Here is a 27,396-nt window from a genome sequence, read left to right as displayed (position 1 = left end):
TGTCAAGGTTTCTAGGACTGAAGTGTAGTATTTAGAGACTGTGGGCTTTGGAATAACAAGTCAGTAGGCAACAATAGTCAGAAATATGTGAAATTCTGTGTATGCATGAATGTGTCTCTATGGTATAATTTAAGCAACCCTGTAATGTGGTCAGGAGGAAATTTTTGGGAAAATTGTTGACAAAAGTAATTGAGTGAAATAGTGTTGAGTGATAAGAAAATCAGTGGGGGATTAGCCTTGCTAAACCTTGTTTCTGAAGCTCTTTTCCCTATTCAGATAGGATATAGTCAAAATAACCATTCTAGTTACAGTCAAAGGAAACGCTGTGTGTATTTCCCAGCACGTTTCTTAGAATCCACTGTGCCTGTAGACTCCAACTTTACAAACGTAGTGGTGTGTCAGCAACATCCCAGGTGTCATTATAAATGCCAGCAGTATGTAAGTGGTATTTGTAAATAAGCCCAAACAAGTGAAATGGTCTGTGTTAGTCAACCATTCTGCACCTTGGATACATTGAAGGCTGATGCTTGGTTGAGTAGCTAAACTAAATATCAAGTGGTGTTACACAGCTTGAAAAGAAACTCAGCTCTAAAGAGAAAAAGCAGACTTTTTTTCTAAGTCATTCTGTTAATGCCCAAGAAGATGTTTCCGTGAGTGTTAAGAAACCAACTGTGTATAGACTCTAGGAAAAATGGTTTATGGATGTCTCTTGCCCATGCTCATTCAGAGCTTCAATGGGGAGGCAGAGTGATGCAGCTCTGAAGAGTAGCTTGAATCATCTTGCATGAATATTGCTCTCTCCAAGGATATTGGCATGCAAAACAGATTCTGTTCATCTTAGAGGATGTTGAATGCACCTCACACATGGCTTCATAACCACTTTGAGATGAACAGGCAGAGTCTGGATTAGGTTCTTGTCAGTGGAAGCATGTGTGTGATCAATGCAGATAGGTGGAAATAATTCCTTTTTCTCAAAGCATTTGCTTGGTATTGCTTAATTTGGGTACCCTGTCTGTGTTTTTTTCCACCATGTATATTTTCTGGAGGGAACTTATTCTTCCCCTTTCTGCCCTTTTCCCTCTCTCAATTATGTTTTATCTCCAGTGGTCAAAGTGGGAGAGTGGAGTGTCTTCCAGATTTATTTCTGCTTTAAATGTGGGGCTAAATCAGTTTCATAAGCAACTTCAAGTATCTATTGCTGACAAAGCTTTGTGGGATCAGTCTCTTAAACACTGATGGGAAGATGAGATCTGAAAAGATTTAGAAAGACCTGCACCATTCATTCTGTGGAAAGGCCCATGTAATGCCTCTCTTGGCTTCAGATCCACTTACTAAAAGTGATTTTTGAAAATCACAGCATAAATCGATAACTGAATATAGGTTTAATGTTACCTCCACAACCCAAGCACTTCCAAATCTCTAATCTCACTCTATTATCAGTTTGAAGCCATTCCCCCTTGTCCTGTCACTCCACCCCTTGTCCCCAGTCCCTCTCCAGCTCTCCTGGAGCCCCTCTGGGCACTGGAAGGGGCTCTAAGGTTTCCCCAAAGCGTTCTTTGCTCCAGGTGAACATTCCTAGCTCTCCCTGCCTGGATTCAGAGCTGAGGGGCTCCAGCTCTCAGAGCATCCTCGTGGCCTCCTTTGCATCCACTCCAACAGGTCCATGTCCTTTGTACATAAAAAACAACCAGGAGTTTCAGCTGTAGCATTGCTGCGGGTCTGATTGCACATGAAATACTGTTGTGAGGTAACACTGCCTTGATTACAGAGGTATTCCCAAACTCTCCATATTCTGCTGCTGTCCAGATCTCCAAGAGCTGCTTATGGCTGCTGTGAATGCTTAACTAGTGGTATTGCCAAAAATTTCCCAATGGCCAGAGTAACTGCACAACCCTGATGTCTTTAGTAGGAGTCAGAACAGCTCTTTAACTTGCTGGCAAAGCCTGGGATCTTTGTGGCTTTGAAATGAAGAAGTGGGAATATTAAGCACAGACTTTGCGTGCGTGAGGTGTGAGCGGTTTCTTGCGTTGCCTTGTAATGGTATTTCTGGGATTTTTATCAGCAGTGTCAGCAAGAGCACCTACTAATAGCCAGCTAAAGTTTAAATAGTTAGGATCTTCCAGTAATGACCTTAAAATAGTTTCTTCAGCTCTGAGCCCTGCAGTGAATATTTTTTTTCCTCTGCAATCCTGTAGTCCTGGCTATTATAAACTATACTTAATGTTCCTGAGCTCCCAATCCTGGAAGTGTTCAAGGCCAGGCTGGGTGGGGTGTGGAGCAGTCTGGCCTAGTGTAAGGTGTCCTTGCCTGCAGGGTTGGAACAAGATAACCTTTAAGGTCTCTTCAAACCCAAACTATTCTGTGATTCTTAGTGTTGTACCAGTGTGTGGGAGGAATGTGCTGGGTTCTGCAGGTTCTGTGGTGGTATAAGTGGAAGTAGCTAAGTGACAGCATAATTTTGGTTTAGTTGAGCAGGATGTTTTATTTTGATAAGGACTTTCAGGTTTTGAAGAAAAGTTCCAAGTGTGGCCAGTTGCTCAAGCAGAGTAAATGGTTTTTAGACTCTTTTTAGACAGGTGCAGAAATGATTCCCAAGCGACCCTAAAGCTGAAATCCTAAGTGAGTTGTACTGATACCTTAGTGATTTATAATGAAGTCAAATTTAAAAAAATCCCTGTTTTTAGTTCTTTTTTTTAAAGACTGCAGTGCTGATGGTGGGTTATAGCCAGAATTTCTTATGTGCAATAAAAGCCAAGGTTTTAAGGCCCCTGCTTTTTTGAGCATAATGATTTTAATGGCACTTTTCAGCCATCTGAGAAACTTCAAGGAAAAAATTTACATCTTGATGTCCTCTGTGAGTGTCCTTGCCTTGCTTTATCTGTGGCACTGCTAAAAAGGGCCACACTTGTTTCATGTCTGTTAGGGTCTCCCCCAGACATGAATATTTATTCGCTTTGCAGTATCTGTTTTGAAAACATCAGCTCAGAACCTAAACTTGTTTACAAAACAACCAAAATAACCTTCCAAAACAGATTGTTTTGAGATGCTTGTGTATCACTTTTATTCATGGAAAACAAATATTTCCTGCAATGCTCACCATTTCAATTGGCAGATGATACCAGACATGTTTATTTAACTTGTGTCAGTGTTTTTCAGCTTTCTGCAATGTGTGTATCCATAGATACTTCCCAGTGGAGGAGGCAGACCTCTTAACTTTCTGATACTTGTGAAGTAAAATAAAATGTATGAATACACTTTTCTTCATTGCTTTAAGCCAATCCTTGAAGTGTTTTGCAAGCTCTGCAGACAAGAGGATGGAAACAAGTGACTTAAGTCATTAAATTTGCTATTCTTGGGTCAGCAGAGATGCTGGGGAACACTTGCAGTGAGCTGTCAGAAAGCATTTTGGCCAGAATCTGCAGCCTTTAATATTTTTAGAGCCCTTTCAGAGGGCTTAGTGAAAGCCTGGTAGGGAAATTATTTACAGGAAACAGGGTGCTGCACCACTAAATCAAATTGGCAACTCCCATTGTGCTAGTTTTATAAATTGATGTGGGTAACATATCATCTGCATGTCAAGTTGGAAATAGGATATAAATATTGTTAACATGGAAAAATATGTTTAGTGCTGTATGAAGCCCTCGTTCAGTGTTGTGTGGTGTTTGCTATTGACTCTGCGAGCTTCCGAGGGGTTTCTGAAAGCCATAACGTGGTGCTGACTGCACAGAAGTTAATGAGAGGTGTTTCTGTTCTCGTGGCTTCATAGCGTGAAGCCTTGGTTCAGCTCTCTCCTGAGGTGAAAAGAATTGGGCAAGTGAAAGACCAAAATGTTATTGCATTTGTTGAAATTTAGTACTTAATATTTGAAACTGAGGACTTTTTTGTACAGGTAGCATTTAATCCTTGAAGTTACTTAGTGAATCACAAGAGCGTCATACCCACACTTCTGTATGGATCTAGTACTTAAATGTTGCATCTTATAAACAAACAATAATGTGATCATTTATTGTCTTCCCTTGGTGAAGGATTTTATAGGTTGGCAAAATCCTCATAACTGTCATTTAAATTGCTTGTGTTGCAGGTCTTAAGGTGAAAAGCATGGCAGGTACATTTGGCTCCCCTTTTTGAAGTCCATTTTCCATTGTGGTTGAAATAAATTTTGGAGTAATCTTACATGTCTTGTGAACTTTGCATCACAGAATGGTTTGGGTTGGAAGAGACCGTAAAACTCCTTCTGTTCCACCCCCTGCCATGGGCAGGGATACCTTCCACTATCCCTGATTGCTCTAAGCCCTGCCCAATGTGGCTTTGGGTACTTCCAGGGATGGGGCAACCTGTGCCAGGGCCTCCCCACCCTCACAGGGAAGAATTTTGTCCTCATATCTCATCTAACCCTGTCAGTGTGAATCTGTTCCCTGTGTCCTGTCCCTCCATCCCTTGTCCCCAGTCCCTCTTCAGCTCTCCTGGAGCTCCTTTAGGCCCTGGAAGGGGCTCTAAGGTTTCCCCAGAGCCTTCTCTTCTCCAGGGGAACACCCCCAGCTCTCCCAGCCTGGCTTTACCAAGTCCACATCCCTCTTTTACTGAGGACCCTAGACCCGGATGCAGCTCTGCAGGTGGCATCTCATGGGAGCAGAGGGGCAGAATCCGCTCTCTCAACCTGCTGCCCCCATGGCTTTGGATGCAGCCCAGGACAGGGTTGGCTTTCTGGCCAGCTGCCCTCAGAATTGCTCCTGTGTGTGGGACCCCTCCCTGATTTCACAGTTGAACTTGATTTGACAGTAGATCTCATTCCATCCTCTTCGTGGACTCAAGGTGTGACTGAAGATGCAGATCCTTCCATCACATATTCAAAGGGATACCTTCTGACTGCAAAATAAATCTGGCTTGTGCCCACTCAAGTGTTGCTGCCAAACATCTCAGGCTACCAAGCCTAATGTTTAAATTAATGTTTAAATTAACTCTTGCAATTCCAGCTTTTGTACAAGAGCAGTTGAAGTTCTCAATCCCAAATTTTGTTGATACAAGAGTGATTTGCTCTTCACTTAGTGTTTTGCTACTTCAAGTTTGCTGGGGAAAACAAACCAACTTTTTCATGTAGGGTGATTTTTATTACCTCACAGAGTGACTAATGATGTCTTCTAGCAAGTGCTTTGGCTTTTAATCAATCAGCTAATATGAACTGTAGACTGTGACTTTCAAATAAAATTAGTTAAAATATTTGTGACTTTTTAAAAATGAATACGTATGTTCCTTAACTGGCCATGAATGCACATTGTAATTCTTACCTTTCTGTACAGAAACTGGTCTGAAACTCAGAGTGTGTGGAGAACATTTCTCATCATATTCCTAATAAATCGGGGGAATTTCAAAATGCCAGCCCATTATTACCAGACTGGGACTTTTTCTATAATAGGGAACTAGCAACTAATATGTCTCCTGTCAAGTTTAAAAATAGTGCTACATCTCCCATTACCACACCTATTAGTTCCCTCTCCTCTCAGAGATACTCTAAATCAAGGATCCTTCATCTATTTAAACTTAATGTAAGCATCATCAGTGCTATTAAATTTACAGTCATAGGTGCAGCACTGGAAATGTTGAGTCCTGTAAACTGTGTTGATCCTTCAAGTACTATAAACATGCTGCAAGTAAGTTGGATAAAGCCAATGTACCATTTAACAACTTTAGCAGTCTCTGTTAAAATCAGCTTTCATTTTTCCAGGCTTCTGAATTACATGGCAAATGGGAGCTTATAATTAACTGTTAAATCAGAATAACTAATTTTCTCTCAAATCCAATTGCAAACCTGGCATACTCTCATATGAGGTTATACTCTCATATTAGATCTGTATTTTTTTTTTTTTATTTTCCCTTTTTTAATAAAATCCTGTTAATGGTGAAAGAGCTGCTCAAAAGAATATAAAACTTTTTGTGAAGGTAATTATTTAATACCTACTACTCTGCAGCATACTCGTGTCAACTTCTATAAATGTATTTGGACCATTAAAGGGAGGAGACAGAGGAACAAACCCTGTGGAAGAGTTGATTGGGTTTGCTGGTGATGGGTGATCGTGGCTGTAGTCGTTTCCCTGGTGGAGTGTGGCGCTGGTTCTCCATCACACCTCTTCTGTGTCTCTTTCCCTTCTATTTTGCCTTTCTTTGGAAGAAAAATCATATTGTAATTAAATATTAACAATGCTTTATTTGCCTTTGTTAATCTGAATTTGTGAAAATAGTTTTACAGAGTACTGAGTATCCCTCATACCTTGTCCTAAGCAGTATTTAGTCCTGTGTATAGAATTTAGGAGATTCGATTAGACACAAAGAAACCAACTTTTGTATTGTAATTGCCATTCTCAATGTACTGAGGATCAGCACATCAGTCAGAGAAATTTCCCTGAAAATGTATCTTTGGAGTGCTGTGCTCCAAGGGGGGATGGAGGCTTCCCCACCGAGGTAGTGTTGACTGTTGTGGTTTTGAGTTAACCATAAATGTGATGCACAGATGTCGTGCTCCACTGGAAGAAAAGAATAAATTGCAATAATTTATTCAATATAGATTAAGATCTTCAAAGATGTTGATTGAGGATGGCTAGAAGTATAGATACAAAGTATTTATGACAGTCTCAGACTGTGTCAGAGGAAGAAGGTGCAGAGAGAAGTATAGGGATTAAATTTTTTTTGCTCTTCTGTAGCTGGAAAAAAACAAATTTAATTTACAACAGAAAATTATGAAGGTCATTAGTGCCTTTGCTTAGACAAAATAGTAAAACAATTTAAATACTGAGTTTTAAAATGCATACACTGCATATGCATTAACAACTTTTTCCTAAGGATTTATAGCAGTATTGTTAACTTAGCATTCACAGAGTAATGTGCAGATTTTACAACACGTTACTTTCTAAATGCATAAACTCCAAAAGGAGCCTTTACTGTCTCTTGTGTCAGGGTGTCTCTGGATTGATAGCCATGGGACATCTTCAGACTCTGACTTCCGATTCCTGCTGTTCCATCTCAGGGTTGAAAACACAGGTGTAAGAACTGAACCTGGCAATCCTCACAGTTCACTTAAAATCAAACCAATTCTTTAAAAATTATATTGTTTGCAATTCTGATTGCATCATAGCATCAGAGAATGGTTTGGGTTGGAAGGGACCTTAAAGCCCATCCAGATCCACCCCCTGCCACGAACAGGGACACCTTCCCCTGTCCCAGGGTGCTCCAAGCCCCATCCAACCTGGTCTTGGACACTTCCAGGGATGGGGCAGCCACAGCTTCTCTGGGAATGCTGTGCCAGGGCCTCCCCACCCTCACAGGGAAGAATTTCCTCCTAATTTCTAATCTAAACCTACCTTCCTTCAGTTTAAAGCCGTTCGTCTTGTTCTATCACTCCATGCCCTTGTATGAGTAGATCATAAGCACAGTAAAAACGAGATGTGGTGTTTTAGTGAAACCAAAGCAGGCTGGGCAATCCATGCAGGTTTCATTCCTTGCTGCCTCCTGGTAATGATAGATTTTGGCATTCTGTAGGTGTTTGCAACTCTCAGGTTGTATGCATGGACCAGACTGTGGCTTATGGGTGTCACCAGTAAATTAACGTTACTGCTGCTCAGCCATCCAAATACAGGTGAACGATTTTGGTTTACCACATTCTCAAAAGAAGTGGAGGACTTCTTGCTTTTTCCAGTTGATTTATATAAAAGATAAATTGTCATTTTCGCTTATGCAGTTTAGTAATGACAAACCTCAGAGCCGGTACTTTTGGGTGATCTAAATTCAAGTTAAATTTTGGTCAAACCTTAAAATGTGATTGTGTTTAAGGTACAGCTCCAGGGTTTCAGTGAGTCACTGTCATGCGTGGGAGGGCAATGCAGGCTCTTTCAATCTCTGTATGTGTGTGTATTTATACCACCTCCCCACTTCAGGTGGGGATGGGAGGGTGAAGGGGCAGAGAAGGAAAGGTAAAGATTCTTAATAGTCCTTTGGAAAATCCTGTTTTATTGCAGCATGGAACATGGAAATTTTTTGCCTGTATCGGCCATTGCAGTGTGTTTATGTGAAACCATCAAAGGTTTAAGTATGTTGATGTCCACAGTTCGTACCTGGTGGGTTTTGCCGTGGGTTGAGTTATGAGACGCTGAACCACGTGTGCTCGGATACGGTGGTGGAATAAATTTCTCATACGTGTGGGACTGTGACGGTTAAAACAACCATTACTGAAACTATATACCTTACTTCCTGTAACTAATAGCAGATCTCTACCTGTGGAATATATTAACAATTATTCCTTTGGGTTTGGATGGTTGCTCAGCTGTTTTGTTGGACAGATATTTAAACGTGCTCTGTAATTTATGTTGTCTGAGTATGTCAATGAACAGAGCTAATTATGGCTTCTTGATGTGAGCTGTGCTGATGTTTGTGAAACCACACTTCTGTAAGACAGAGTGAATGTGTATTTTTTAATAAATTGTGGAAAATGGTGGGTTTTCTCTGCCTAGGTTGGTTAACAAAAATATCTAAGTTGATGTTCACCTAGAGTTTAAAAAGAAGCCATGGTTTTGTGGCTGGTTGAACAGTTAATTCTTCCATGCTTTTAAAGTAAATTTTTATTTATTACTCTGTACAGTACTCTGACTTCCTTTTAAAAGGAAATTAAATTAAATTAAAACTAATGTTCAAACAGTAGTGGCCCTTTCAGGGACTCCATCACTTGCCATGTTTCAGTGTGGGGTAGAACTGCAGCAAGTGACAAAAGTCCTGGCTGAATGTCACTGTGAGCTGCTGGCTTTGAGACAGCACCTAATTACCCACCTACACTTCTCAGTACTTCAGTATACCTCTGTATTAGTCATGTCATTTTGACACTGTTACCACTTGGAAGGATTTTTTCTGTCAGATGTGTAATGTGTATCCTGAAGAATGTGCTGCTCTGTATGGTAAAGACAGAGTAGGAAACTTTCAAAGGAAAGGATCCTGCAGCTGTTGTGGATGGGGTTGAGCTGTTTGAGGAACACCCAGGATTGCTGGCTCCAGAGAGGAAATACTGTAATGAGAAAGGGGAAGCAGTTCTGTTTTTCTAATATTTGTTGTTTTCTTTGAAATGGGGAAAAGAATACCTGGAGTGATTTATATTTAATTGAGGATTGCATTCCATCAGATACGGTGAATGTTCTCAGGCCATTTATCAGCTGTGTCTTTTGGAGACCGCTGAGGAGTTTATGGTACATATTTACCTTAACTTGGCTGGGTCAAGGGAAATAAAGCAAAAATAATAGCTGTTATTTTTGTATGTGAACAAAACTGGAAGTCATGTGGGTGAAATATGAGCCAAATGACTCTGTTCTACCTCCTCTGTGTCTTTCTAAGTACAAGAAATTATTAGTTATATATAATATAATTTCCTTAGCATTATCAGTGTATCTTTTAAAAACAGAAAATTTATTGACTTTTTCATTGCTCCATCTTAGTCAAGCCCTGAAGTGAATGTGACATGTATTGTACTGCCATTATCCTTTAGTAGTATCTTACGTAGGTAGTATCTTATTTAAAAACAAACAACAAAAAAGAATAAAATAAACCATATACTCCTTCTTAAATAACATTATAACATTTTTTTCTAAATTGAATTTGATGTATATTCCTGGTAATGTACAGAGATCACACGACAACAGAATCCAACAAATGCTAGTGAGGATTTCAATAAGCAGCACCTAAATTTTTTTGGGTGAGTGAGTTTTGTAAGAAAACCTTTGAGCTTTAGGTCGTCTCTGAAAAAAATGTGTCATTGCTGATTGTCACCCTCACGGGCTGCTGCCACGGGGTCTGTGAGTGTTATTGTGAAGAATTACATATCAAGAGCTATCTTAACACCCACTCCACGACACATCCACGATTTCAACCCAGTTTCCCAATGTAAATAGCCAAAGGGGGTTTATTGTATGGCAATACTTGTGTAATATTTGCATCATGCAGTTTCACTAATAGATCTAAAGGTAGGTAAATGCAGAATAATTAACTAAATGTCAGGGTCTTTAAGCAGGAGGAAACACGAGGACTGAGCAATCTCTTACCGTCAGCATGTACAGTCATTCTCTGTCCCCATGAGGGATGTACAGTGAAAACTGGTGCAAAATAAAACCAAAGAGCACAGTGTGGGTTCAGCTAAACCTGGTGATAAAACCAGTTTCAGAACTAGTCTGGTGAAGTGTGATTTGATCAGATGTTTCATGAACAAATTGTTTTATTACTGATACTGCTAATGATTTGTAAATTAGTTGCAAGCCTCCCCGAGTGACTGACTCAGTGGCATTTACCAACTTTTCACATACCCCCGTTTTTAGGGGCTGAATTTATAAAACATTAGTCCTTTGAATTAAATTTTCGGTGGCATTTGATGACAAGCATAGCATGATTAATTACAAATTGTTCTTTAGGTGAATAGTGCAGATTCTAAACCACAGCTTGTGTTTTTATAGCAGTTATTACCCTGCCGGCTCCAAAAGGGCTTTGGAGGAGAGAGTATGATTTTGGTTACATCATTGTAAATTCAGAAAACGTCAGTGATCTCAAAAGTGTGATTTTTTTGAAATTAGGTCAGTGGAAAAGAGATCAGAAACTGTTCTGCTACCTGAAAAGAAGCAAGCTCCAAAATGGAGTGAAGTCTCTGCTTCCAGATGGCTTTCTTTTTGATTTTGCAAAGAACACGTTTGTTAAAACAAGTAATTTATTTGAAACATTATGGGGGAGTGAATAATAGAGCAAATGATAACTTGAATCCAGGATGGATTAGGGCAAGAAAGTTGGAGCATGGAATGTTTTTTCTCTTGCTGATTGTTCTGTAATGACCCAGAAGCTCTACGTCACCATTTCATCTGGCACCATGGTGGGCCAACAACAAAAAGCTACCTAAAGGTTTCTTATGTTTTGTTTCCCAATTAAATTGATTTAGTGTTTGAATTTTTGTCACTGGTTAATTATCTTTTGATAGCTGCAGTGCACTTAAAAGGCTTTTCATTTGTTTTCTGCCCTCTGATTGCAGAATACATAATATTTTTATCCTGATCTTGAATCGAACTAGATTTCTCAACTATGGTTGAGATGATGATTGAGATTTTCAAGAGAGTATGTAGTTCTCTGTTGAATTCTCACTTCTTGTCACCAGAGGTTTTGGCAAGATAAGGATTACAGTCTGAAACCACTAGAAATTGCAGGTCAGGAAATGGGTGTACGGTCTTGCAATGTATAGTGTCAAACACAAGTCCTGAGTAACTGAGTTTGGTAGAGAGTCCATCCTTCTTCGGGAGTGTTGAGAGAGAAACCATGAGAGAGGTGTTTGTGGATGGTGAACACCTTTCAGAGTTTTGTTTTCAGCTTTTGTGTGTGATGGTTTTGCTCAAAGCATGTGAAAAGCAGCTTTTGAGTACCCCAAGGGTGTGACTCATGAGGGCGATGAGCAATAGTCACCGGGTTTTCATCTGTCCCCTTGCTTTGGGCAGCACATTCTGCATCCTGTTTGCTAGCAGCTCTGTGGCTGCTTATCTCAGAGCTTCCTTGAGCCTCCTCTAGTGTTCTCTTCCACCCACTTTGGAGTATTCAGAAGAAATAAGATGGTTTGCATCTTCTGTTTTTGCTGGGGTGGTGATCCCAGCTCCCAGTGATGCAGGAGAGTGTCCTGGGGGATGCCCCAACTGCATCTCCCCAAGCTGCTCTGCCTTTAAGTCACTTACCCAAATCACTGTTACTAGCAACTGTTCTGGCTGAAGTGTGTTTGAATTGCTCTCTAATTTTCTCTGCCACCAGGAAGAGGAGGGAAACCTATATAAGAATGAATAAGCTACATCCTAAGCTATGGAATAATTGACAGTATTTCAGAGTTAGTGTGTAAAGTAAAGGTGCTTTTAGATACCTGATTGAAAACGAACCCATAAATCTTTAATACAATGTGTTCTTAAGTCCTGCACATTTTGATTAATTTAAAAATTACAGACAGTATCTTTTAAAGGTCAAAATAGTCTAGTCATCGTAATTGCTAAGTAGCCTTTTCTGAAGTAAACTCATTAATACAATATTAAGGCTTAATTTTATGGGAAAAATGAAGACACTATAAGGCCTTGCAATATATTTCTTCTTCTTCCAATATAATTTTCTGAAGTAATAATAATAAAGATATGTTTCTAAAGTAAAATATGTCTCTGTTTTCATTTTCAGATTTCAAACAGTTCTGAAGTACTTGGAAAATGAGTGTCCTTCTCATTGAACCCTTTTATGGTGGTTCCCACAAACAGCTGATGGATCTCCTCCAGGAAGAGCTACAAGAAGATTGTGTTCTCTGCACACTTCCAGCTAAGAAGTGGCATTGGAAGGCACGGACTTCTGCTCTTTATTTCATGCAAACAGTGCCAACAAGTTCTAATTACAGGTAAACAAGGGATTGAATAATTTCTAAAATCAAATTACAGAGATGTCTTCAACCAGGTCTCTTGAGCTTAATCCTTGTGTGCATGCAAGGGTGTATGTGGGAGCAATTAGAGACTTGCAGTGGGCAACTCAGGTTTTTCTTCTTGGGGTATAACTGGGAAATTACATGTTTTATTTAGAATTTCCTAGACTCTTTTGTCTTGCATCTCCAGTCCGTGAGAGTCTCTCAGTATCTGGATACCTGATGTCTGTACATGTATGTGTGTCTCTTATTTGAAATTTATCATATGAGCTCAGTTATTCTGAAAGGTTTAAACTGTACTTCACAGATTAGGCTGAGATGGCACAGATATGAACACTGCAAGCTTCCTCACGTGCCCTCCCATGTATCTATTAGCAAGTCTGATTTATCAGTGTCCTGCTCAGGCTGACCTGGAGGATTAAGGGAGCAGTTGTATCTTAATGATGGTCCGGTTCCGTAACATGGCAGCAGCTGTGGGTGTCAATTATACATTTATGTAAGTGGCAAATTTCCAGCAGCTAGAACCTGGGCTGATAAAAGCAGGCTATTTAGGTCAACAAGATAGCTATCATATAGTGAGAATCAGTCACTCCAGAGCCAAGCTGTCTCTAAACCCAGCAGTTTTGCTTGGCCTACCTGATCAGATGAGATGTGGCGAGGTGATTGTCTGGAGCAGCGAGATAGAGCCCTGCTCAGAGCACGCAGAGCCTTGTGGGGGGACTGTACACCTTCAGGGGGAGAGACTGTTCATGTACAGGGTTCTTTTAGCTGCTTTTCAGCAGCAGAATGAGCTTCAGCAGGCCTCTGAGCACACCTGAACGATGTGCCAACAAGTTGCAGTTCAGAATTGGGTCTGGTATTTGTTACCTTGAGTGAGTAGGTGCTTCTTGAGGAAGGAATCTCATTTTTCTAGAGTAGATTTGGGCTGTAGAAGGCTGCATTTGCTCAGTGCTAGCCAGCACAATGCCTAACCCATCTTGGAACATGTAGTGTGTAAATGTACACCTTTTCTGTGCCTGCTTTTGGCTCCCATTTAAAATAATCTCCCACCCCAAGCCGAATGTTATAATTAATTTTCCCTGCTTTGTCTTGTGCGAGGCATTTAGCCTTGGTTTCCTCTTGCTTTCTTTTTGCAACAGTTTTGTTTTGGAGGAGTGTACATGACAAACTGTTATGTAAATTTGTCTTGTATCACAACCACATCCTCCAACGCATCACAATGTTATCTGTGTTCCTTCAAGGTCAGCAGCCCAAGCTGTCCAGCACTAACTGTATTAAACTAATCAGACATCACTCATAGACATACACTTCATTAGTTTAACTTACAGTTACATTGACCTAAGATAACTTAACTCCAATTTGTCAAGTAACCCACATCTTGGGGAAAGGGGGGAGGGAGCGCTGACAAAAAAACCAAAAAAAAAACAAAATCCCACAAAAAACCCAACAACCCAACAAAAAAACCTCAACTCAGCAGCCTGAAAACTCAGTTGAAGTTAATAAACTTGCAATCTGTCATAGACTTATGTGCAAATACAACCTTTATTGACAGCAAATAAATGTGATCTAACCAATGGAGCATCTTAAGGAGAGGAAAGCGTTTTCTTTGCTGGTGCTGTTCGGGTTGGAGCGGAGGGAATCAAACAGTCAAAGTTGACAAAGATGGGATGGTTAAAATAGAATTTGTACCTTGTCCTCGAAGGCAGCATAAAATTTTAGGATCAAGGGCTGATATGGCTGGTGAGAGGAAAACTGATTAGAGGTACCTTCTACTTTACTTGCACATTTTTAATGTTTGTTTTGTAATTGAATGTTTCGATTATTCTATTAAATTGAAAGTATAAGTGTATCAGACTGCAACCTAGTAAGGATGGCTACTTTCCTATTAGAAAAAACCATTGAGTAAAATTAATGTTAATTCTGTTATTTCTAAGCTTTCCAGTAACCACTGAAGATCAGCTTCCCAGGTAGTAGTTTGCAAAGACAAAATTCCACTGCAAACTGGCAGGACTCTGTGTTTAGAATTGCACATTTAAATATTTCAACCTTCTTGTGAGGTCGTGGAAAATACCAAATTTGCATTACTTATAATATTGACATTATTTACGGAAAAAACCCCTTTCTTTTATAAGTGCTTTTCATAAATGTGACATTTTGTAAATACCTTGTTTTTATTTGTGTGTTTAATAATGCAGAAAGGTCACGGATATTTCAAGTGCAAACACTTCTGATAATGGAGCTGCCTTACTAAATCTTTATGTTCAAACTGTACTTTATTTCAAGATCCTGGTGTGTGTGAGAAGTAATACTGATGCCGTTAAGTCTGATGTTAGATACATTTTAGAGTAGTGTAGATATGTTTTAAAGGACTTAGACTTCTATCCGTATAAGCTGATCTTTGGGAGGAAGAAGGTTTGTTAGTTTAAATGTGACAGTGAGTTAAGGAGCAGTCTTAAAAAGTGCTTTTGAAACAAAGGATGCAGTGCAGAGCTGTAGATGTTAAATTCAGATACTCTGCAGTGAGCAGAGAGTTTCTGTGATGAACTTGCTAATTGTTTTATCAGAGAACAGACATGTCCTCCCTTGAGCAAGAACTAAAGCTGAGTTGGTAACAAACAAGGCATTTAATGTAACTTTTGTGAGCTGTACGGCTGCTCTCTTGGTGTGCAGTACCATCATGTTCTCAAGAACGTGGAGATTTCCCCAGGACTGTCACAAGGAGAAGGTGTCCTCACCCTCCACAGGGAGCACGCGGAGCTGTTACGGAAGATACCGGACACTCAGTGTTTGATCTGCAGTACTGCGTGGATTTATATTAATTCCCCAATGCAAAGTCTGTGCTGCATTTCTCCAGAAAAGTGTTGCTTTTCTGTTCTCCTGGCTTTGTTGAGCAGTGTGTTAAACCAGCTCATGTCTTCCTTCATCTCCTGAGAGGAGCATGGGAGTCCTGAGGAACGGGAAGCCTGGGCGTGCAGAGTCCCTTCAACTTGGAAGGCCAGAAGGAGAATATGAAGGTGGATCACTTGCCTATAAAATTTGAAATGGTCTCATAGATTGATGTGCAGCAGCCACAGATTGAGTTTTAATTGCTGTAGAGTCACACACAATTTTTCCTTAATTAGAAAGGAGGTGTTTGGATGTTGTGTTTGTACGAGTAGTTTCATTCTTGTGGTGGTAGTTTCCAAATCACAGCATTTGAAATGCACTGAAAAAGGGAGGAATTACTGTCTGCTTTCTCTAGACAAGGCTTTCAACAATCTGAGAGTTTTGTGAGCAGTTGGTGGGATATTATCTTCTTCATTCCATCCATTTGGAAGGTCCAGCAGAGCCTCCTCAGGCTGCTGTCACTCTGCAAAACTGCTGTGTTCACTGCTTTGTCTCTCAACTTCCTTCAGACAGCTTCAACTCCTTGATAAATGTGGATGTCTGATCTTTAGCCTAAAGTTGTTTTCCATAGCACACAGTGACTATTTTGTAATTCTAGAAAATGTGTAAAAAAAAAATAAATTTTAGCCTTGTTTTTCTTCTTGACTCAAGGATAGTTCTCAAATTTGAAAATGCTGTTTCACAATTTATTGAAAAAAAAAGCTTTCATTTTTCTTGTAGCTATTTCCTTTCTTACAGTGAACAATCTATTAAATTACAGATAGTAAAACACTGGTATGACACATTAGATGAAAGGAGTTTATAATTTAGGAGCTATCCTCTACAGAAAGTGATTCATACCCCCAAAAGTTAGGAGTGTAAGACTTAGATCTGTAAAAGAGAGTGACTAAATTCAGTGTAGCTTCCAGTGTGTTTTAATAGCACTGCTAGATTATTTTAAATATATATATATAAATATTATGTATAACATTGAGTATTGCCCCCCAGGTAGCTGTTCATATGAATAAAGATTTTATTTGTAACAGATTCTAGCCCTGAAATACCCCTAGGGTCAATGTTAGCATATATATACCCCTTGATATCTGACAGCTATATTTTAAAGACAAATTCTGTGCTTTTTACATTTTAGAAAAGAGAAAACAAATTATTGTTTTCAATTAATAGAGCTCTGAAAAAACCCCCAACCTGGAGGTGGGGTGTTCAGCAAAGGAGAGTATATTTCAACAGTATGTAATGTAGATGTGGTTGTTTTTTGATTTTGGGTTTTATTTTTAATATTCTATCAAAACTACTAGATTTAAGACTGTTTCAGTTCTGATTCTTTTGTTCTATTCTATAAGGAGAAAACACCTTATTATAGAGTGAAATCTTTATTAACTGGTGGGCTGTGTCCCCTAAATATCTTAAAACCAGCAATCTTTTAAATTTTTATTCCTGTGAGTAGTTCAATCCTACTGAAAACATAACACTGTGTGGATGTGTGAGCATTTGCAAACTTGAGGATTTAACTGCTTTCTAGATATTTTGTTTTCAGAAACGTTCCTGCATGCCCTGGAGAAGGTGTTTGAGGATGTGACTCAAAGCAGGGCAGGGCAAATTTCATTAAATCTGAATACACAGATACCCATTTGTGCTGGAAACATCTGTGCCTGTTTACATCTTTCTGTGGAATACTGGAAATGTTTATATAATCTTTGTAGGAACTGCAATAATGTGTCCTGCATTAGAGGCCTTCCTTGAATTTGGCCCTCATAATTCTCAGGTAAGGAATGAATAAATTGTATGTATGAGTAGTACATTAGTTAAAAGAAGATAACCCTTTACCTACAAATTAAAAAAAAAAGTTAATCTGATACTGTTTGGGATTTTTTGGGCATATTTTATGGTGTTTGCTTCTATATATAGGTGAATAAACATAAATCCCATTCATAGCATTAACTACTAAGAGTGTGTACTTTGATGTTACTGTTCAAATTCATTGCATTTGAAGATGGGACATGGCTCATCTCTTTGGAATTACTGAATAATTTTCTGTCCAAGGTGGTGTTGGTTTCACTGCATCTTTGTTGCTCCGTGTGTTTCAACTGCAGTTCTGTGTGAGGCACAGTGGAATGTGCTCCTAGAGCTCCCTTGTGCTTTGATGAGCTGGTGTAAAGGCATGAATGTATAAGGTGACCTAATGTAATATCCAGTATCCCATAAGGACAGGGTTCAAGTCTCCTAGAAACACATAATCACAGCCTGGGTTGGTTTGCAGGTGACCGTGTTGTTCCAACCCCTCTGCCATGGGCAGGGGCACCTTCCACTAGACCAGGTTTCTCCAAGCCCTATCCAAGCTGGCCTTAAACACTTTTTTGATTAAAAATACCATGTGGGTGTAACTCACTGATGGGTACAAATATCCACATTCTCACCTTGCTGTGGAGGTGCCCAAAGGAGGGTGTGGGAGCCACTGCTTCACCCAGCGCTCCGCTTTTCCGCTCCCTCTCTGAACAAAGGGTCATTACTTCTTTCATTCCATTAGTGCTAAATTTGCTCGCATTTTTTTCCCCCTGAACAAATCGTTGGAGTTCACCCAGGTTAGTTCACACGGGCTGGTGCAAACGCACACACGTTTGTCCTGCCCACGCTCCGAGGGAGCTGGCTGGGAGTTCGCTCCGCTCCGGGGGCCAGATGGCCGTCCTAGCACCATGTTGAGCCTAAACCAATAAACCCTACTGAGATACGAGACACAGGCACCATGTACTGAGCTAAAACAACTTGGTGACTTCTGACCAGAGCTGGCTGGTGTCCAGCCAGCTTCGAGTGTAAGCAGGGAGAATATACGTCCATATGGAACGGCACGAAGCTCCACCACTTAGCACAGATGATGCCCTCCACTGCTGTAGCCCTGGATAATAGAGGGTGTCCCAGCCTGGATAAGGGGTGTGAAATTCTCTCTGCTGAGGGAGAACTTGGAGGCCATCTGATGCTGGAAAAACGTAACATGGGAATGCATGTGTAAAACTGGGTTTTGTTTGATTTAGGTAAAAATTGCCCAAAGCCTGTTCTGGAAACTTCTCCTGAAAATGTTATTGGTCAGAGAGAACTTCTGAAGGGGAGTATATTATCAAACGGATTTGAGAATGATTTTTAACAGAACACTAATATAAACCAAGGTGTTAAAAGTTAACGAAGAAAAGGTTTAGAATCTATAATTGGTTTGCTTTTTTTTTTTTAATGGGTAAGACAGTGTAAATAAAAGCAAATCATTAAATAATTGGTAAAAAGAATTTAATCTAGTAAAAAAACCCAGTTAAAAAATGAGGTAAAAAATTAGGGAAGGCCTAGAGGCAAAATAATTTCCTATTGAGGATAACAGCACTGCTGTTGTTTCTCTGCTCACAACCAGACTGCGAAAATTTCCTTTTCAGTATGATGGAGAGAGGCTGCCTGAAAAGTTTTTGTGAAGCCGATGAAGGAGATGGGGTGTCCTTTTGATGCAGATGAATTCTCTTGTTCTGAAGGGGTCAGAAACAATACTCTGCTGCTCGAAAGTCCTTGTACAGCACCATGATTTAAGAACAAATGTTTTTATTCTTAGCTCTAGCTGCTGAAAAACTTGGAGGGGGCGATCCAATAAGAACAGCAAAAAAAACTTCTAAGAAATAGGACAAAAAAATCTCCCAAGTAAACTACCTGAAATTTATTCAGGCAGACAGCAATGTGATCTTAAACATTCACTTTGCATTAATCAACTTTGCCTCAGATAAAATGCTGGCAGATGGTAGCTATTCATTTTAAAAGTGACAGGTTTTCTTTACGTTTTTGTGTGGAAACCCCCACATGCACTCTTCCCTCCAAAAACTTTACTTGGTTAATTTGTCCAACATGCTTTTTTTTTTTTTTTTCCTTAAATACTCTCCCATTATTAGGCAATTTCACAATTTGGATAGTTAAAAGAGGGTTTAACTGAGTTTAAATGCAGGCTCCTTCCTTTGAAGTCAGGGGGAGTGTATATATGGGAGCTGAGATTTGGCAGAAGTAAGATGGGAACGATGAAGACGATGCAGGGAGAGGTGCAGGGCCGGGAAGGACACGGGCTGGGACTGCTGGGGGTGATCTGTACAAAGTGCTAATGTGAAATGGCAGTTGTCTGTTTGATGTGTAAAAGATTTGCTGAAATTCCAGCAAAATATTCTGATGAGAGAAGGAAAGAACAGTCTGGGTTTTCAAACCCTAGCATGTGTTTTCCTTTATGTTCTCAAATGCCGGGTGAAATCCTTATTTTTCTTTCTAAAATGAATTTTATGAATCACCTGGAGAATTGATATTTACATTGCTGGCAGTAAAATGTAATGAAATTGTGCATTATGATTCAGTATTTCTGCACTTAGGATTTTAATGAGGATTTTATCTGTCCTTTTAAATGGTTGCTGTGTATATATTTTATTTTTAGATTAGTTATGGATTACATTTCTGTTTCCAAATAACAAACATATACACTACTATATTATAAAGAATATGATACTTTCCACAATTCATTGTCATTCCAGCCCATAACACTAATTTGATCTTCCAAAGGGAAAGTAAAAAAAGCTTTAGTTTGCATCTAATAAAGAGAAAAAATAATGATTTTTTTTTTTTTCCTTTTTTTCGGTGCTGCTTTTTTTTTTTATCTCAATTTTTTTTTTTTTAGCTAAGAAGTAAATATTATATAAACTTATATATAAAAATTTTGTCAGATACTTGCCTTGCACGTGATTTAGATTTATAGCTTTATGTTCTGGTGAAATAAATAACTAATTTTCTTAATGAGTACTCACAACTAGACTGGGTTTTGTGAATTGATGCATAGTGAAAAGGAATTTTACATTGTACAAACTGATTTTAGCAAAGTAATTTTGGGAGATGACCTACCTTAACACTACTACAAATATATATATTTTTGAGGGGGGGTTTTGGTATGCTTTAACTTGACCCAAAGAAGTTTGACAGTCTTGGTTCAGGTAGTTGTGACAGCTCAGTTTCCAGTCTTCAACAGACCAAGATTCCAGAGGTCTTTCCTTACCTATTTCAGCCCATGTGCCTGTACCTGGGAGCCAGCTTGGATGGGGCTTGGAGCAACCAAGGTTCCAATGGCAGGGGTTTTGGAAGCGGATGATCTCTAAGGTCCCTTCCAACCCGAACCATTCCAGGATTCTTTTTTTGCCTCTGAGGGCTGTTAGCACCTGCTGTGGGTATCCGTGAGTTTCAGTGCGGATTTTGAAGGCACTGACCAGGTCCGTGGTCACTCTGGAAAATGTGCCCAAAGGTGTTTTCAGATTTTATTTTCTCAATTCCTCTGGGATTACAAGACTGAATGTTCCTAAAACAAGGCCGGAGTCCACTGGATGCTCTCCAAGGGCCATGATGTCCTGGTGTAGTTTCAGCCAAGGGACTTAGGCCATAATCTTGGAGCCCACTCTGGTGTGAGCTAAGGCACGGTGGGTGAGGGTGGTTGTGGATGGATGGTTGCTTCATAAAGGCCATTATGTATCAAACAGAAATGCTACCCTAAACTGACACATAAACCATTTAATTTTGTGGATTATGATATCGTTTCTTCCCTAAATAAGCAACACATACCTAAGCAGGAGTTTGATTACAATCTATGTGCCAAATTGTGGTGCAATGGAAAACATTTAATTTAGGATCAACTTCTGACTCCCTCAAACCACAGTTTGATCAATTTATTTCCTCCTCCTCTTCCCTTTTATACGTCTCAGCCTAAGTATCTTGGGAATGGTACCTGTTATTGGTAGACTTCGAGTCATTATGATGATAGATTTAACTTCCCTTCAAAACAAATATTAGGAATACATACATTGTGTCTATTAATTGGAATATCTTTGATGAATACAAAGCAACTGAAAGACTTTTTTTTGTTCATCTTTCAGTAATGCAGACTTCCACCATTTCCTTATTCCCTTGGACAGTATTTTTCCTTTCTTGCCTTTGTCCTTTGTCCCTGTCTTTTCCTCCCTTCCTCCTGCACATTTACTCTGATGGTCCAGTGGACACAGTCATTTTAAAGAATGCTTTCCATTTCAGAGCGCTGACTGTTTTTATTGTTTATGTTTATAACCTTGCCTTCTTGTTCATCATTTTTTTGTTTCAGCTCTCTTAATTTCCATTTTACTTGTTGCACGCTTGAACTTCTATTTCTGTCTAGTTGCAACTTGAAGAAAGAATGAAGGAAACAGCAGTGGCTACAACATTGAAAGCAAATACATGACTTTCTTGTTGCAGAATTACTGGAAGAATTTATGCCTTTTAGCAGTATTTCAAAGAATTATATGGGGAAAAATGTATTTAGAGTGGAGCTAAGGTTTCTCTCGCACCACCTTACCTGATGTAACTCCATCAGTCTTTTAAACTAGTGATTTACCAAATGTTTCAAAAAGAAAAGGTGTAAATTATTATGGGTAGAGCAATAGAAAATTTACTTCAAATTCTATTTTTCTTGCAGTTAAATGGTATTCCTATTGATTTCTGTTATCATGTTTTCTTTGAGTGCTAATACTTTTTAGCATAGCATACTCAATGTAAAATGATGTGTATCTAAATAGAATATGGAAAAATCTGCATGTATTTAGGTATTATGTAATAACATGAGAAAATTCCTGAACACGTAATTCTATGTATATTATATATGGAAAAACTAAAAAATTGAAGGGGAGTGATTTGAGAACATCTGCAATTTTTTATTTATGTAAGAGAATATCCCATTTTTAATTAAAGATGGAATTTAAGAATGATAAATGGGACCATTATCTAGTAACAGTTAGTTTGCAGGCATTTTTTTCCTAATGTTCTGCAGATTGCTGCAGGTTTGACAGTGCCTTTGGCTTTTGTGAGCAAAACGCATTTCCTACTCATGGCAGAAGAGTTGTAACTCGCTAAACATGGAGCAGTGATCATGCATAGCGACATCTCTATGCTTAAACCCTGAGGAATTGAATTATTTTAAATTATTTTTAATGCAGAAATTTCCTGGTAGTCAATTTTATTAAAAACTTAACAGTTAAAAATTTTATCTGCCAAATGTATTTGGAGAAATAGTGCTAAAGATGCTAAAACTATGCAAGAAGAGGAGATGAATTTTGGGGGAGGTTTTGGCAGGTTTTTGAGGTTTTTTTTTTCTTTTGTTAATAGAGTGACCATTTTCTTGTTCTTTTTTTTTTTTTTTACTTTACCCCTTGAATTCCTTCTTTGTTGTCATCATCCTAGACTAAAGTTGGTTCCAATTTATTGTTACATCCTCAAGTCTTAGCTGTAAAGCGTCAAAGTGGGAGGAAAAAAGGTGGGTGGGTGCTTTGGGAGGAACTTGAGTTACCATCAGGTGTGGGACAGCTGTTGGTATTTGTGACGCTCAGTTATCCCAGGAGCAAATTTTTGGTGTCCTTGTGTTTCTCCATGACTTTCACAAATCTTCAAGGTCCTGACTGGGGAAGTTCACTTGTGTGGAGTCAATTGACCATTTTGGTTACTGATGACTCAAATGATGTTTTCCAGTTAAGAGACTTTTTTGGACGAGGACTTGATTACAGAGCCCTCATCTTTACCTCCTCTAGACTTTGCGTTGCCATCTACTCAAGGTGAGATCTGGTTTGCAGCAGAACTTGCTCTTCTGAGGTTTAATACCAGCCCTGCAGAGGATCCTGTGGGCCTGGCCTGGTCTGGAATCAGTTTTCAGTGGTTTCTGTGGCTGTTGAGGCATTCAGGTCTGAAGTGCTGTAAACACAGACCTCAGGTCTTGCCCCCAAAAGACAAAAGATCCATAGGCAGGAATGGTAGGGAGGAGTGTCAGAAAAGAGTAATTGCCACAAAAGAATCTGGAAAACCAGAGTCTAATGTATTTATTGAAAATTGCATCATGAGTTAGAGATAATAAAACCTACATTTTCTTTCATTTTTTTTTTAACATGGAGCAGAGAACCTGGAGAGTGGTCTTGCCTTGAAATAATACTCATTCTGGTGTAAACACACTGGAAAATACTTTTATATAGTTTTACATTTCAATACACAAGAAAAATATTAGATTTTAATTATAGACTCAGAATCATTAAGGTTGGCAAAAACCTCTAAGAGCATCAAGTCCAACTGTTAACCATGCTATGCTATGATGAGTGGAATATAAATTCAGCATTAAAGTAAGCATCTGTACTTGAAAAATCCTAATTTCCAATGCTAACAGCTGCATGGAAGGTCATTGACATTGTGGAGTGCGTGGGGTCTCTGGGGCTCAGCATGTTTGAAGTCAATATTTATGGTGCCTCTGTACCTCCTGTCATTAGCAGGAGCTTTTCAAGAGACTGTTCTTAGATTATATTTTGCACATGGCTCTTGTTTTCCTAGATACTGATTGGAAAAAAGTGAAGGATATAATAGTTTTCCTGTCTGCTGATGGGTGATGAGACCAACATGTTGGGGCCATGGGTGGAATCGGGGTGAATGAATTGGTGGCAGGGAGGGAGTTTGAGATGCTTGTGTGCTTCCTGCATTTTTAAGGAGTATAAAGGATATTTCAGCTGTTGAGATGAAGCTCAGCAGCTGCTCTCCAAACTCCTAATGGAGCCAGGGGCCTGAGTTTTCTTTATCTGCAGAGTTTTCCTCTGGTCACAGATACTGCTGGGGCTCCCCATTTCTCTTAACCCATAGTTCTTGAACGGCATGGTTGATACAAGGGAATAATGAGAATGTTTTTTATTGGATAAAATGGGATTTGGAGACAGTACTGTTGCTTGTTAATTGTTAGGTACACGCTAAGACTCTGAATGAGGAAGAGGAAGGTGCAAAAGCTGTGTGCACTGAGCAAATGCTTTGCAGTGCAGCCAAACGCCTTTGCAGCCACGCTCTGGGTTGTTACAGCATCACTGCGGTATTTGCCTTCCCATTATCTCTTCAGCTCACTTTTCCATGGTGTCTGGTCCATGCATATTTTATTTTGTTTTTAAATTTATTTTTTTGAATATTATTTTATTTATTTATTTTACCTTCCAGCACGGGGTTTAAAACTGTAACTTCGTTGCTGCTTGTCCATGTAAGATCTTTTATTTTGTCCTTAAAATCCAGAGGGGTGTTTAGTGTGAGCAGTAGTGTATCCAAGGTAGAATATTTCATGTTTTTGCAGATTGCCACTATTATATGCCAGAGCAGGCTTCTGACCATGAAGCCCAACCACGTTTGTTCTATTAGCTGCACTTCAGAAGTATTTGTTTAGTTTTTTCCTCAGATGGATAACCAGTATGGAACATTCTGTCCACAGAAGTCTTATTAAAGAGGTTAGAGCATCCTGCTAATTAGAAAAAACTAATTAGGCAGATTGTTGAGCCTGTAACCAGAATTTTATATTTTAATGGATTTTGAAATGCGGTGTGCTCCCTTTTCCTATTGTAAAACACAATTTTTTTCTTTTAAATGTCTGGGAACAGTCTTTTTGAGGAGGTTATGCATTTAGAATAAGAAAGCAGTAGCATTTTAATTTTTGAATTTATTAAATAAACTCTAGAAGAATGTATGCTGTAAAATTGGTGAAATCATTAATTCATACCAGCCTTTTATTGTGGCAGAAAAAATTGTTTGGTTACCTTCCTGTTGGTAGGTTTCAAGTTTAACTGCCCCAAAGAGGAGTTGAATTAAGTTCATGTGAATAAACAATATAATTTGTGGCTGTGTTAAAATTAGACTTAGATGGTACAGAACTCACAAATTACTCTTTGGTACTTCAAGCTAAAATTCATTGACCACTGTTTCACTGAGCCTTGGGAAGTTTATCATATTCGAAGCTGGATCCAGTCCATTTTTGAGTACTCTTGTAGTGCTGTTAGAGACTTTTGGTCTGGAAGCTGAAAAAATGAGCTCGTTCTCAGCTGTGGAGTGACCTGGAAGCAAAACCATTGGGGTTGGTTGGGTTTGCATAGTTCACATCTTAATTCCAGGTCTGCAAGGAGCCATGTGGAAAGCGAGGCATGTTTGTGGCTGGGGACAAAACACTGGATTTGAGAAACATTTAAAATATATATATTTAAGATGACTTTCTCTCTAACATCTACTTTTGAACTCTCTTTCAACTGTGCCCTGCTACAGACTTTAATTAGTCGTAACCTTTTTTCAGGCTTGTCATTCTGCATTTTGCAAAATGCTCTGGCTTGTGGAGCAGCCGTGTGGCTGGGAGCCGTGGGCAGTGACCTGCAGTCTGTGTCAGGCCCATCCTCTGAGATGTAACTCAAGGTACAGATGTTGCAGTTGGTGAGACGAGGTTGGCGGCCATCTGGAAGGTGGCCATCTGCTCCTTCCTGCAGCAGCAGAGCACCACGCTTTTGGGGGCCCCTGCCCCTTCTTGTCACAACCTGAGTCAAGATAATTCAGAATTGCCTCTTTGAAGCCTCATTTGGGAATATTGGCCGGCCAAGTGCTTGGCACTTAAGAGATGTAAGGGGCTAGGAAGGGTAAAACAAATACTTCTAGACAAGATTTAGAAATGAGCTGTATGAAAGGACTTCAGTAAAGCAATGGAAGCTTAAGGTATGTAGCTCAGGTCTGTAAATGTGAGAGAAACCGTGGAGCAAAGGGAGATGCAGCTTGCTATGCTGATAAAAAACAGATAGAAGTGTCCCATTGGAGCATGGGACTTGCTATTATTTTGCTTCTGTCTGTACCACTTGAAAACAGAACTGTGGATACAGGAACTGGAGGATGGAGCAATTAGGTCCCTTTAAGGAAAACCTTCCTCTTCAGTCCAAGGAAGCTAAAAAGAAGGCAAAAATACTGCAAGACTGTTTTTGTGGTGTCAGCCCTGCACCCCCAGACCTCCTATATTTGCTGGAGTGTCAGCTCTGGCTTTGACTAGTCAGATTTGTGTTCAGCATCTGTGCTGACCTGGAGGTTCACACTCTTCCATGCTCCTGCAGTTCAGTCTTCAGCCCGAAGCCTGGGACTATTATCAACCAGACAGGTCTAGGTAGTTAGCATGATGTCATGTCTCTTCATCAGTTTATGGAACAGGGCTGAAATTTATGGCCATAAATATTTTAAATTGTTTTTGTTTGGCTTCTTGGGGAGAAGAATTTCTATGGGTGAGAGGTTGTTTTGTAAGAGGCTCCACTCTATGATAGATCACATGGATGGTTTCAGTACATGGGAAGCTTGTACCCCTTCAGTGTCATAGGTTGGAATTGTTACAGGCACTTAACAGCTTTACAGATTCTTGTTTAATTACTGGTCATTATTCTGAAGTGGATGACTCATTTAGCCTGCAGTGATGGGAGGTGTTCTGGCCCTCTATATAATTCTACACATATATATTTTTGCTCCTAAGCACCACAAAAATGTCTGTTTTCCTCTTGTATGTCTCATTTCCTGGGGTAATACAGAGAAAATGGATCTGAGAGGGGCTATGGAATGAGAAAGGGCATGTTGGGAACAAATTTGCATCAATCTGGATGGCTCTCAGTGCACACCTGAACTCTGCCATTCAGTTCTCACTTGGAAGGGTGTGTAATACTGTAATTAACTATCTATTAGTCCATTCTTCTATATTGGTATTTCAGATTAGAAAACTGGCCGGACAACATGAAATTCAGTGTTTAACAATGTTCTGGCGCGGTAAAGTGTTAATTTTAACATTTAAACTAGTTCTGGATTAGCTGTCACCAGCTTTTCTGTCCTCAGTTGAGGCTGTGTCCTTCACTGTAACATTCCATGTGTCCTGGTGAAGGCCCGTTGCAGAAATAGAGACTTTGAATTTACCAGGCTGCATCAAGAGGCCACACTTGGTCTTGTTGCATGGAGATCTAAATAAATTTGCATTGATCTCAATATATGGGGATGTTTTGAACCTTGACTTTCTAATGCTTCACAGTTGGGTGGTTTTTTTTCCCTGCTTTGTCAAGGAGGATGACTGTAGTAAGACCATGAGCTGATTACTCCCTGTGTTAGATAATAATTTCTTAATGTGGGAGGGATAGATGTGAGTACTCTTGGAAAACTCTATATGGAATAAGGTTTAAGCACTGCTGATAATAGGATGCGCATTCCCTTTCATGCTG

At 39.5% G+C, this 27,396-nt stretch overlaps 1 protein-coding gene across 12 annotated transcripts in view; it reads left to right on the top strand.

The window, feature by feature from the left end:
• GTDC1 (glycosyltransferase like domain containing 1) overlaps window positions 1-27,396 on the top strand; it is a 172,626-nt gene that overhangs the window by 41,301 nt on the left and 103,929 nt on the right. For 10 of the 12 annotated variants that reach the window (XM_032114027.1, XM_032114031.1, XM_032114030.1 and 7 more), the window contains one exon: window positions 12,208-12,418. In XM_032114027.1, coding sequence (XP_031969918.1) covers window positions 12,237-12,418 — 182 coding nt within the window. In that variant the 5' untranslated portion in view covers window positions 12,208-12,236. Of the gene's footprint in view, window positions 1-12,207; window positions 12,419-27,396 lie in introns of those variants that run through there. The other 2 variants (XM_032114037.1, XM_032114029.1) reach the window with 2 other exon arrangements.

The sequence above is a fragment of the Corvus moneduloides genome, chromosome 7, assembly GCF_009650955.1.
Source record: "Corvus moneduloides isolate bCorMon1 chromosome 7, bCorMon1.pri, whole genome shotgun sequence".
NCBI lineage: Eukaryota > Metazoa > Chordata > Aves > Passeriformes > Corvidae > Corvus > Corvus moneduloides.
This window is presented reverse-complemented; position numbering and strand designations above follow the sequence as displayed.